The sequence below is a fragment of the Petromyzon marinus genome, chromosome 2, assembly GCF_048934315.1.
Source record: "Petromyzon marinus isolate PM22_M1 ecotype Great Lakes invasive population chromosome 2, UKy_Petmar_22M1.pri1.0, whole genome shotgun sequence".
Lineage (NCBI taxonomy): Eukaryota > Metazoa > Chordata > Hyperoartia > Petromyzontiformes > Petromyzontidae > Petromyzon > Petromyzon marinus.
Genome location: NC_133668.1, coordinates 12113380 through 12126265, shown reverse-complemented (window position 1 = coordinate 12126265; position 12886 = coordinate 12113380). Strand labels below are relative to the sequence as shown.

Genomic DNA, 12886 nt, shown 5'->3' with positions numbered 1-12886 from the left:
TGAGCCTGGAGCTTGCCACTAAGAGGTGGGGCCCTAACCATCAGCCCCACCAAAACTAAGCACCTGCCAGGGTATTTTGTACCATCATACACTCCACCCCCACAACTCCCAATTGGTGATGGGGCAGTTGTGGAGAGAGTGGAGAGTTTCCCATATCTGGGCAGTGTGCTTATGACCAGCTCCAGTTTCGCAACAAAGGTCTCACTCCGAATCAGTCAAGCGACATCTTTTCATCGGTTGCATAACGCTGTGTGGAAGCTATCTGGTCTGTCGCTCCGCACGAAGCTTCAGGTCTTCTCGGCCACAGTCATTCCCTCCCTTCTCTACGCTTGCGAAACGTGGACCCCCCTAATGGAGTATCTTCGCCAGTTAGAAACATTTAGGCTGGCCTGCCTACAATCCATCCTGGGTTTAACCAAGCTTGATTGTGTGAGCTCACAAATCCTTGAAAGATCTGGACAAAGTCCCATCGGTGAGCTCCTCCGGCAGGCAAGGCTGCGTTGGCTGGGTCATGTAGCCCGCATGCCCAGTCACCGCATGCCTAAACAGCTTTTGTTCGGCCGGATCGAGGGGGCTAAGCGACCGCGGCACGGGCTAGCGAGGAGATGGTGTTATGTGGTACAGGAGGATGTGGAGCTGAATGGACTTGCCAATGACTGGTACCAGCGGTGTCAAGATCGGCCTCTGTGGAGGAGGCTCGTGAAGGACGCTACTGGGCAGTTGGAGGCAGTCGCCCTCCAACAACAACGGAGGGCAGAGGAGCGACGCTCACAACGAGCAGAGCGCCAAGTGGCTAAAGCACAGCAAGTTGGCACAGTAAGGGGCACAGGTGGTGCATCAGCCAGTCATCTCAGTCGGTCGACCTATGGCACCTGGGTCTGCCCCGTGACCTCCTGCCAGCGGGCGTTCGACACTTCACGTGGCCTCAAGGTGCACATAGCCTAACACAAGCGTCGTGGTGACGTCACCGCGACTTAGTGGCGAATGGCGGTTGTTGTTGTGTGTGGGTTTGTGTATGGTCGCGCGCTTGGCTCTCCAACGGTGGGGTTTACGTGAAAAAAAAATAACCAGGTACCATGCCGTAAGCCCCGCCATGAAGAAGCGCAATTCCTTTTTCACATCCGTCAACTTAAAATTAGTTAAATTAGCGATTTAGTGCGACGCATGAACGACCATACCAACTCACGCGCCTTTGGTGAGGGGGACAGCCCATGCCAATTCGCACGCCTTCGGTGGGAGTGAGGGGGACATTTTCCTTCGCGTTAAAAATGCTATAAAAACACACTAAACGCTCAGGTTAATTCTTTGCTATGTAATGTCCCCCCCACCCCGATGCGTGCAGTTACTACTATACAGTCGGTAGATGCTACCACTATAGGCCGTAGATATTACTGCAGAGCGGCCAGGGAGATTGTGGCTTTTGGGGGGGGGGGGGTCAGGGGTAGCAACTCAGCCCCAGCCTGCCAAGGTGCCACCTCGGCCGGCTGGACAATCTAGGCGAGGCAGGAGGCTCTGCACGGGACTGGGCCTCATCACATAGTCACTTTAAGATGTTTCTTGTTCATGTTTTTGTTTTTTGTTTGTTGCGGTTGCACCCGATTCAAGAGCCGAATGACTCACAGGGCTATACCAAATAAATAAATAACTGAAAACCACGCCACTCTGTCAGGTGAGTACTTTGTGCTAAAGAGTCGATAAATACTGCTATAGAGTCAACATGTACTACTGTAGTGATAGCAGGTACCACCACAGTTGGTATGCACTGCTGTAATCATAGCAGGTACCACCACGGTCGGTATGCACTGCTGTTACATTTTTAAGAGTAGGTTTGAAATATAAATTTGACCCGGGCAACACCGGGTTCTTCCCGCTAGTATTAAATAATAATGGGCGACTGAACCCAGATTCCAACCGAGGATCTCAACAGTACTGGCACTGTGCTCTTACCCTTGAGCTACCAGGCCACCTCTTATGCCTGCATTTACAATGAAATACTTATGCTTACAGGCGAGTACTTGGCGAGGGGCCCGAAGAATTTTTCGAGGCTGTAGAGGTATTTCACATTGTCCTTGGCTTCGCTGGCTTCCTCAGTAATTCTGGAATCCTGATGGAATCAAAAAGCAATCTCCCAAACATGAACAATCATTGTGCTCCGCTAATTAGTTAATACATGCATTTTTTATAAACCTGACAAGAAAATTGCTTATAAAAGCGGTGTTCACGTGTTTCTTGACGTATAAATAAGTATACCTAAAAAATATCATACATCCTAATTTATGTCATAACAGTTATCTTCAGCATCTTGGAATAAACCAAAAACTAATTTCAAGCCATCTGTTTGGCGTGTGCATGCACATGTTTATGTACGCTGCCAGCGGTTACATCTTAGTTTGTGTTGATATTTTATAGACATGTAACTATTCATTCCCCTGCATCGTGGCAATTTCTTTGTCACAATTCAGTGTCGAGATTCAAATTAAAATCATTGTTGTCTCATTTTACCATTTTGTTTACTTAATGTATTAGGTTGTCTGTTTTGTAGAGTTTATTTTCTGCATTAGTCTTAATGTAGTATCAACTTCTAATATGTATTAAATGTGAATTCAAAAATTACACGCACAATTAAAATACAATGCAAAAATCAATGGCAATCAATTAATCAACGCATCTTTATAAGCTTATTTATTTATTTTGAACCCTTCGTCAATCCCCTGCTGGATGAAGATCTCCCCAAGTTGTGTCAGTTATGGAGGTTGTTTTTACCATACTTCATCACGCTGATTAGTGCTGGTTGAAGAAGGTCATATGATCGGTTCAGATATTACTCGCCGCTCATGTTAGCCATGACCAGGATCGAACTCAGGTGGTAGGTTCAAAGAGCAATAAGTATCCATTGCACCCTACTTTTTTCCCATGGTTTTAATGTCAATTTCCACTGACTTGAGAGGAAGGTAATTTGATTCCTGAAAATCGATGGGAGCAAGAGCCGTGTCATGCCATTGGTTTGGCATGTGGGCCCGCGGCTATGCTAGACTACACTTCATATGCGCAGGGATGAAAGGCGCGCCGGAGTGAAGGGCCGGCAAGTGGTACCAGCTCTTTCCAGTGCTTGAGTGAGCGTGACCGTGCAGCTTGAAGGAGCCCCGTAACTTTTTGCACACGCTCACTCTTCAGTTCCTCCAGCAAACTACAAAACGACAGCGGAGAAAGAAATTAAAAGTCAATGGAAATACAATTTAGGCCAAATTAAATCAGCAGTTGTTGAACAGAAGCATAAGATTACATTAAACAGCTCAATTTAAAACGTTTGGGATTTTTCCAATTGTTTTACAATTGTGTTATTGTAATAATACAGAATTTTCAAGAGATAAAAAAACATAATTTGGAACTCTCACTGACAGCATTGCACCATGTTAGAGAATGGCCTCTGGAAGGTGACATCATAGAACTATTTCAAAAAATGGTGCAATTGAGTCTTATGTACACTGGGGATGCTGCACTTAGTCACCTGTTCGGCTAGAGGTGACCATTGCATGGCAGTCATATTGGTATGTATTTATTCCTCAAAAGCTAGAAATGCACATATACAGCCCTATTTTCAATCCACTGCTGAATGAGGGCCTCCCCATGCCGTGTGGTTTATGAGGGTTATTTGACCATCTGTCACTACCCTGGTCAGTGCAGATTGGTGAAGACAGGCAGCATAGACATGGCAGCATAGTACAGTATAATAGTGTTTCACTGCCTTTTCTGCTCCCTACTAAGTTTTCCCACAGCAGCCAATAACACCTGTTTGATGGATGTAAATATATCAAATTAAATAAAAACCTCAACAAACTAATTTGCTACACACTGATGGCAACATTGAGATCATGAAATCACTGAATCTAAGAATCCAGTTTAATGATAGGTTATCGCCCAGATTCAGACCAAAGTTCTCAACTGTGCCGGCTCAGTTTTCTCACACATATGTGAGCTTCCCTGGACCACCGGGCCACCTCCTCAATATTCAAAACTAAATTTTAAGTTGTGGGTGGCAGGGGTGATTCTTTGATCCTGTGGAATAATAAACTACTTGCTTGCGCTTGTTCGCTAAAATAACAAGAGGCAAAAAAGGCGAATCGAGTGAAAGGAATGTCGACATTGTTCAACGAAGCCATGTTGTTACAGCTCGGCACGTGCACTCGGGTATAATGGAACATACTCTGCATCATACGATCAAGGCCCTGAAGCATCAGATCCGATGAGTTAAACTAACAGTGCCACGTACAGTCTGATGAATAGTTCCTGCACCCGCTTGCCTTTGCAAGTTGAAAGTTAAAGCTACATATTCTTAGCTCTTTCGGTAAAGTCACGTTGAAGGGAAACAATAAAATATATATAAAACAATAAAAATTCTCACGACGTTTCGACCATAATTTTTATTGTTTTATATATATTTTATTATTTTATTGCTTCCCTTCAACATGACTTTACCAAAAGAGCTAAGAATATGAATTACTGCAGTCACGAAAGCTTTAAATCAAAATTTAAAACTACATGTTATCATTTGACAGGTATTGAGTTTTTTTTTGGTTAAAAATAAATAGGAGCCACATTATTTATGTGGAGTGTGCAGTGCCCAAATGCACAATCTAACATGGAGGGGGAGGTTGTGTGGGATGAATGATCTTTCCTCTCTTCACATAGGTGTAAATTCATGCATAAATGTATATTCCCGTGGTTAATCCACTGCTGGGTGATGCATCTCCAGCCACCATGTTGACTGTGAGGGTTATTTGACTACACTAATCTGGTCAGTGCAGGTTATTAAAGAGTTGGGAGGTCTAGGACCGGGAAGGATATCGCTCACTACTGATGTTAGCTGTGGGTGGGTATCAAACTCATGTTGCCGGGTTATGTTGAGTATGCAAACCACTGTGCCTCGACTCCCACCCACCCCCTTACATATATATGTACTTCTTCTTGGTTCTTTCGGTAAAGTCACGTAGAAGGGAAATAATAAAATAATGGGGGGGGGGGGGGGGGGTTTCCCTTCTATGTGACTTTACCGAAAGAACCAAGATGAATCCCTGCAGTCACGAAATATTTAAATCGAAATATGTGTACATGTTGAAGTAAGATAATTACGTGTATTTGAACTTACTTTAATGAATTACATTAATTTGAACTTACCTTAATTACAAAAGAATAGTAAAGGAGATGGTGGTTGTGAGGTGATAGTCCAGTAATTGAATCTTGATTCTATTTATGCAAAGCCTTGAGTGCTACCTTCTCATATGCATGGGCAGTTTTATCTGGGCACAACAGTTTCCTCCCACATTCCACATGCTCATAAATGTAATTGGCCATACATCCCTGAAAAAGTTTTGAGGCTCAGTGAGGTTTTCCTGGGTAAAGGGCATTGTTTCTTGTCATAATAATTATTATTTTTACGAGGCTAAGTAAAGGCTTACTAATTAGCACACGGCACGATGAACCTGACAACTTGAGTTCGATTCCCCCGCCTTTACCAATCTGCACTGATCAGTGCGGTGATGTATGGTTGAACAATGCCCATGACCGACACATCGTGGGAAAGCCACTATCCGGCAGCGGATAGACAAAGGGCTGTTAAAGTATTACCTTTAAACATTTAATTATTCAAAAGAAATAGGAACCTGTTGAAGCGGGAAGTGCGCTTCTTCCAGTAGACAAGCTCTGCTGAGGGCCCGACATTGTCGGCCTCCTTACGGATCTGCTCGCTCTCCACAAGCACCTGCTCGATCTGTTTCATCCACACTCTCAGGGCAGCTTCCAGACGCTCCACCATCTCCGTGTTCCCCACTGTGACGGGACAGTGGGGAATACAACACAAGTAAGTCTAACCGACCCTCGCCGATTGCCGGGCACACGCAGGGGCGTAGTTCTCAAATATGCATCATCACCACGTAAATTTTATACCACGCCTACCATGCAGAGAAAAATCGAGATGCCCTGTGGCTGCAGACCCCCGGTGGCAGCTTTCATTGTGAAGTACAAGGTGATCGTAGCACCAGCCAGTAAACAGACATGAGTCTCTCAGTACTGGGCAATATTGCTATGTGGCTTCCCAATTCATTTCTTTTGAAAGTAATTTATAAAATTTACCAAATTCGGTTCATGATGCTGGCACACTTGGCCTACTCTTTTTCAAATAAAGTCGCAGTATCTTTAACATCCACTGTGAAAACAGACGGAGCTTATTTAATGGTTAATCCACAAGGACTGTGACTGTGCTCAAACTGAGAACCTCTGCAAGGAGCAGCAAATGCACTACCGCAATTTAACACCAGATCTTGACCTGCAACCATGTAGTCTGCAGGACCCATGACGCCGTCGAGGATGGTTCCCAGATCCGCCTCCATCAGCTGCACCTTCTGCTGAATGTTCTGCCGCACGCCTGACAGGCTCTGCATGAAGTAGTTTACGCTGTCCAGGAACACTTCCACGGCGGGGTCGTTCTCTCCACTTTTGATTACTCCCCACGTCTGTGTGCGGGGGTGGGCCATGGTGATTTTTGGGTGATAAAAAATAGAGCAGATCGTCAGAGAGGTGAAATGGGCAATGCAATTACGAGAAGGACATGAGCAGAGCACAGAGAAATAATAATCGCTTGGAATTGGGTAGACATGAGATGGGGAATCAGAATCTTTATTTTGACTGGAGGAATCCGATGAGCTATGAAGGCCTTTTTTCACAGATGTCCAGTACTTAATAGAGTATTATTGTTTATTGAGTATAAAGTAAAGGGCTTTGGCAGCACCTGTGGATGCCATCTGACCACCAGCCATGTACCAAAGGGCTCATCCATGTATTGCGTTTTATTCTCAAGTCAAAAGCATAATCACGGATATTTTTTTCTAGATATCAATTGTAGTATCGTGATGTTGAAAACAAATGCCTTTCAATTCCTCAACAGTAGTATAATTTAAAAAATTAATATCATAATAAAAAAAATCCATCAATAGGAGTCTCTATTGAGCAATTATAACCAACAAATCACCCCATTAAAAGTTTTGCCCATTCTTCAGGTTCAGGAAACGTCCTCTCAAAAATCAAACATGCATTTGAGATTTTTTTTTCATATTTTTGGGGTATTGCTCGTCCATGTACTACTTTTGGTTCTCGAGTTATAAGCACGACGACAAACTTGTTTCAATACATCAACAGCGTTTAAAGCACGGCAGAGTGTGCAGTGAGGGACTTACATGATCATAAACATGACAGATTTTGTTCGCATTAATGTGAGGTATCTGAATTATTACTAATTTGTTTAACAAATCACACCGGTATGAATCTTAGTAGACTGTAACCTAGTTAAAGGCCATCAATCACACATGTTTAATAGAACAATTTCACTTCAACCACCTGTATAATATACACAAGTACCATACACAAATACTCAGCATATATATGCCATTTACCTGCGTAATATACCAACATAAGCATTATTATAAGCATTATTTTGAGTGCCTCAGGCAACTGGAAAGATACCGTCACCACTGTCGCCCCCACAAATTGGATACACTGGCCCCCTGCCCTGTTTTCTCAAGAGCATGATTATAAAACCATAATGTCTGAAAGGGCAGAGCTCAATAATGGCTACTGAAGTGCTTTGAGGTGACCTTTGTGGTGGGGCACATCTATTTCCTGTTACTTACTTCGATGACCACGCTGGGATTGGAGGGCCACATATGCTTGCTATATAATACTGTTGCATCCTTTGAGATCAACAGCCGTGCCCCGTCTTTGCAATTGTACACCTATCTAATTCTGCACAATGACGCATTACTGTGACATCCTGCATTAATAAATTATATCACAATTTGTAAACATTAGATTTCTTTGTCTCCCATTGAGCAGTAAAAGAAATGGATGAAAGACAAACACAGCTGCTATAATGGTCACGATGTTAAACTTACAACTTTGTAAGTGAAATCTAAAATATTTTTTTTTTATCACAATGCAGATTTGTAAATCTGGCCAGCATGCAAATAAGCTTCATTCCTGCATGAGCGATATTCAATTTTAGGGAGACGTTTCAAATCACATTTAAAAGTTTCATTCAGAAATGCCTTTGTTCTAGGCATGTAAATGATGCACCTTTTCTGGGGATTGAAGCAATTTTGATTCACAACTTGGTTCAATATTCAATTTATTTTGGTCTCATTTTCACAACCTCGTGTGTATTTTCGGGGGTTTTTTGTCTTGCTTTTTTGACAATTGATTAACTTATACATATCATTAGCACATCACTTGCAAATTATTTGCAGTAATTGGAACGAACAGACTGTCACACGCACGATGTGTATATTGTCAGCGTAACATTCTATTTCAACTGACGAAACAATGTATCATTACAAAACTACTTTCCATTATAATAGTACAGTATATGTATTAGTACAATTCATATTGTGTTGGCATACTGTATGGAGCTGCACTTTATATTTGAATCAAGTCATGAGGAACATGATTACCTCCTGGGATTTTAGAGCTGGGATCATTAAGGAGGAGAGGAAGCTCTCCACGCCTTGTAGAATGTCCCCTTCAGGACACTCCAGCACGCCAAAGTTTATCTCCTGTGGAGACGCATTACCACAATCATGATCATTCTCCAGTGCAGTAAAGCTTCACTGACCATATTATTGCCAAGGGTCCTACTTTGAACATTTAAACAATGTCTTTTTTTTTTAAACACCTGAGCAACAAGCAAAATATAACTCGTAAAACAGTGCTCAACAATCAGTAAAGGTAGTGCAGGAGCATACTTGTTGTACTGCTATCTATTAGCATCTAGTTGCCCCTCCTGGTGATTGTATTGCATTTTTTATTAAATTCGTGTAAGCCAAATATCGTGAAGTACCACATTATTGCGAGTGTGCCAAAAAGACCAAGATAAAACTGTTAACAGTTTCAGGTCACTCTCATTATCACTTTTGTTTATAAAACCCTGGAGAAATACAGTTGCACATGAATGTACAGTGAGGGAAAAAAGGTATTTGATCCCCTGCTGATTTTGTACGTTTGCCCACTGACGAAGAAATGATCAGTCTATAATTTTAATGGTAGGTTTATTTGAACAGTGAGAGACAGAATAACAACAACAAAATCCAGAAAAACGCACGTCAAAAATGTTATCAATTGATTTGCATTCTAATGAGGGAAATAAGTATTTGAACCCTCTGCAAAACATGACTTAGTACTTGGTGGCAAAACCCTTGTTGGCAATCACAGAGGTCAGACGTTTCTTGTAGTTGGCCACCAAGTTTGCACACATCTCAGGAGGGATTTTGTCCCACTCCTCTTTGCAGATCTTCTCCAAGTCATTAAGGTTTCGAGGCTGACGTTTGGCAACTCGAACCTACAGCTCCCTCCACAGATTTTCTATGGGATTAAGGTCTGGAGACTGGCGAGGCCACTCCAGGACCTTAATGTGCTTCTTCTTGAGCCACTCCTTTGTTGCCTTGGCCGTGTGTTTTGGGTCATTGTCATGCTGGAATACCCATCCACGACCCATTTTCAATGCCCTGGCTGAGGGAAGGAGGTTCTCACCCAAGATTTGACGGTACATGGCCCCGTCCATCATCCCTTTGATGCGGTGAAGTTGTCCTGTCCCCTTAGCAGAAAAACACCCCAAAGCATAATGTTTCCACCTCCATGTTTGACGGTGGGGATGGTGTTCTTGGGGTCATAGGCAGCATTCCTCCTCCTCCAAACACGGCAAGTTAAGTTGATGCCAAATAGCTCCATTTTGGTCTCATCTGACCACAACACATTCACCCAGTTGTCCTCTGAATCGTTCAGATGTTCATTGGCAAACTTCAGACGGGCATGTATATGTGCTTTCTTGAGCAGGGGGACCTTGCGGGCGTTGCAGGATTTGAGTCCTTCACAGCGTTGTGTGTTACCAATTGTTTTCTTGGTGACTATAGTCCCAGCTGCCTTGAGATCATTGACAAGATCCTCCCGTGTAGTTCTGGGCTGATTCCTCACCGTTCTCATGATCATTGCAACCCCAAGAGGTGAGATCTTGCATGAAGCCCCAGGCCGAGGGAGATTGAAAGTTCTTTTGTGCTTCTTCCATTTGCGAATAATCGTACCAACTGTTGTCACCTTCTCACCAAGCTGCTTGGCAATGGTCTTGTAGCCCATTCCAGCCTTGTGTAGGTCTAAAATCTTGTCCCTGACATCCTTGGAGAGCTCTTTGGTCTTGGCCATGGTGGAGAGGTTGGAATCTGATTGATCGATTGCTTCTGTGGGTGTATTTTATACAGGTAACAAGCTGAGATTAGGAACACTCTCTTTAAGAGTGTACTCCTAATCTCAGCTCGTTACCTGTATAAAAGACACCTGGGAGCCAGAAATCTTTCTGATTGAGAGGGGGTCAAATACTTATTTCCCTCATTGAAATGCAAATCAAATGCAAATCAAGTTATAACATTTTGACATGCGTTTTTCTGGATTTTTTGTTGTTGTTATTCTGTCTCTCACTGTTCAAATAAACCTACCATTAAAATTATAGACTGATCATTTCTTTGTCAGTGGGCAAACGTACAAAATCAGCAGGGGATCAAATACTTTTTTCTCTCACTGTATATGACAATTTACATGAACAGCAATCAGCAGTTATGCATTTCATGCATGTGCAACACAATTGTGAAAGCATTTAAATAATTTTGGGGCCAGGTTAATGTGATGTGAGGTGGAGCAGTGGTGCAGTAGTTCACCCACTACACTATGAACCGGTGTGTGAGTTCGATTCATGGCCATGGCTTACATCAGTGGCGAGTGATATCTGAACTGGTGCTAACCAGCGTGATGAAGTATGGTTAAATAACCCCACGACCAGCACAGTATGGGGAATCCTTCGTCCAGCAGTGGATTGACAAAGGACTGTACAATGCACATTAATTTGATGGGCGAGTTGGACTGCAATGACACGTGCTCTCTTTGGTTTCAGGCATACCTGGGCCATGTTGGCTGTCGATATGGCTTTCTCTGTGGTGCGCAGGAAGAAGTAGCATGTGCCTGCGAAAGCCTGAAAATGATAAGAGGCATTACTATCGTCATCATAGGCTACATTGCATTTTTGATCATCTTTGCTTTGGCTGCAGGGCCAAGGCAGGGCCTTTTAGCACTGATTTCCATATCCAGTTTTCTAGAGAGCTTAGTCCCTAATAGCAACACATCTTTATACTAAAGTTGGTTTGTATTGGACAATCTTTACAAGAGTTATCAAATCCCCTCCCTATAGAGAGGACAAAGCTAATGCGCAAACAGCCAAAAAAGTTTTAAGCATTAACTACTGTTTAAAAATGAGAATATGTTTTCCCCTTTTTTCTGGCAACAAAACATCGTAACACCTGTTTTGCTGCCAGAAAAAAGGGGAAAACCTATTCCCATATTTTGGTACTGGCAAAGGAGGTCACATAATACTTTTAAAAGTAGCACAATCACTGCCATTTTTAGAATTACAATTAAAACACTCGGTCAAACTTGATTATACAGCCTATGTATGTTTATATTGTTGAGCAACAATGGTATAACAGTAGCACAATTTATGTGCATACAATTGTTCATCATAATTCAATTCTTTGTTATATGACCAGATGTTATAGGCAGGGGCCTATAACATCTGGTAAAACAGCAGCATTTCTATAGCAGGCCTGGCTCTGCTGATGAGACCCTGCTAAGAGATAGACTCTTGGCTGCCTATTTAGTTTGGAAAGTATTGTCTTTTGTAGGATTTATTAGTTAATCAAGATTACGAAAGACAGAAGCCATAGCTAGACAATACTTCTTGTAAAGCATGGGATGCTCTTCAATGCTGTGTCTAGAACACAATGGAAAGCATGGGAAGGGGTGTTTTAACCAGCAACCGTCCAACTCAAGAGACAAGCTCTTACAAGCCTCAGTTCACACAGCCGTTCCAAAGCAGACATTACCTTTATTATTTGCTCACCCGCCAAATATTTGGGTCAAATGCCGATCCTGTTTGAACAAACTGAGCTACAATAATTGCCAAACAGTGGCTTGGCAATAAATGTTATCAGAATGCAGTGCAGATGACGATTTAACCAAATAAATAAATGATTACTCTAATGTATACATACAGTAGTAAATAAATGTTTTATGATAATGACCTCTATTTAGGCAGATTATAAGCCTTGCAACCAGAAAATAAATATATTTGTATTATATGGATTGTGATTTAGACATGGAAATTATGCATTACAAGAAAATATATGAATATATATCCTCTCATATCTCAACGTGTTTATTTGAAGTTTATCAGAATCAATAAAATGTATTTATAATAGAGGAATCTGATGAGCTATGAAACTCTTTTTCACAGATGTCCAGTAGAACGTTAGAACAACAATCAATACAAAAACAAATAGGAGTGCAAAGTCTAGGAGAGGTAAACAAATAACTTAAAAAATACATACAGTAAAACCTAAACAATTTTGATCTCACCAGGTAAAGACCACCGACCTTTTAACTTATTTTTCATATATTCACAAGAGTAACCACGAGCGTGGTTCGCTTGCTTTCTACTGATTTAGCATCGCACTCCAGAGACAAATTACGCAGTTAATTGATGATGGGGATTGTATATTTAAAGTGTTTCAGACAAGACTTCAAACTATTTAGCGCGATAAGCGTAGCCTGCCCTATGAGTGAAACCAATCAACCTTTGAGCCATCATTTTGGTGGCAAAATGGCAGCTTTCTAGTACTTCCGGAATATTATAATTTACATCAATAATCCACTGTCACAATCTTCGATGCACTGTGTATAATGTCCACTTGCATAAAGAACGGGGTCGACAAAAGCCTGAGATTAAATCAAAATTCCATCAAGG

The 12886-nt window shown here is 42.1% G+C and overlaps 1 protein-coding gene across 2 annotated transcripts in view; it reads right to left on the bottom strand.

Annotated features, from left to right (window-relative positions):
* The window catches only part of LOC116947221 (dynein axonemal heavy chain 5-like), a 95587-nt gene that overhangs the window by 74690 nt on the left and 8011 nt on the right, over positions 1 to 12886 (bottom strand). For both annotated transcript variants that reach the window (XM_032962729.2, XM_032962738.2), the window contains exons 6-11: positions 10988 to 11059; positions 8499 to 8600; positions 6323 to 6509; positions 5661 to 5826; positions 3094 to 3187; positions 2006 to 2104 (exon numbers count right to left, since the gene is read on the bottom strand). In XM_032962729.2, the coding sequence (XP_032818620.1) occupies positions 2006 to 2104; positions 3094 to 3187; positions 5661 to 5826; positions 6323 to 6509; positions 8499 to 8600; positions 10988 to 11059 (720 nt within the window). The remainder of the gene's footprint in view (positions 1 to 2005; positions 2105 to 3093; positions 3188 to 5660; positions 5827 to 6322; positions 6510 to 8498; positions 8601 to 10987; positions 11060 to 12886) is intronic.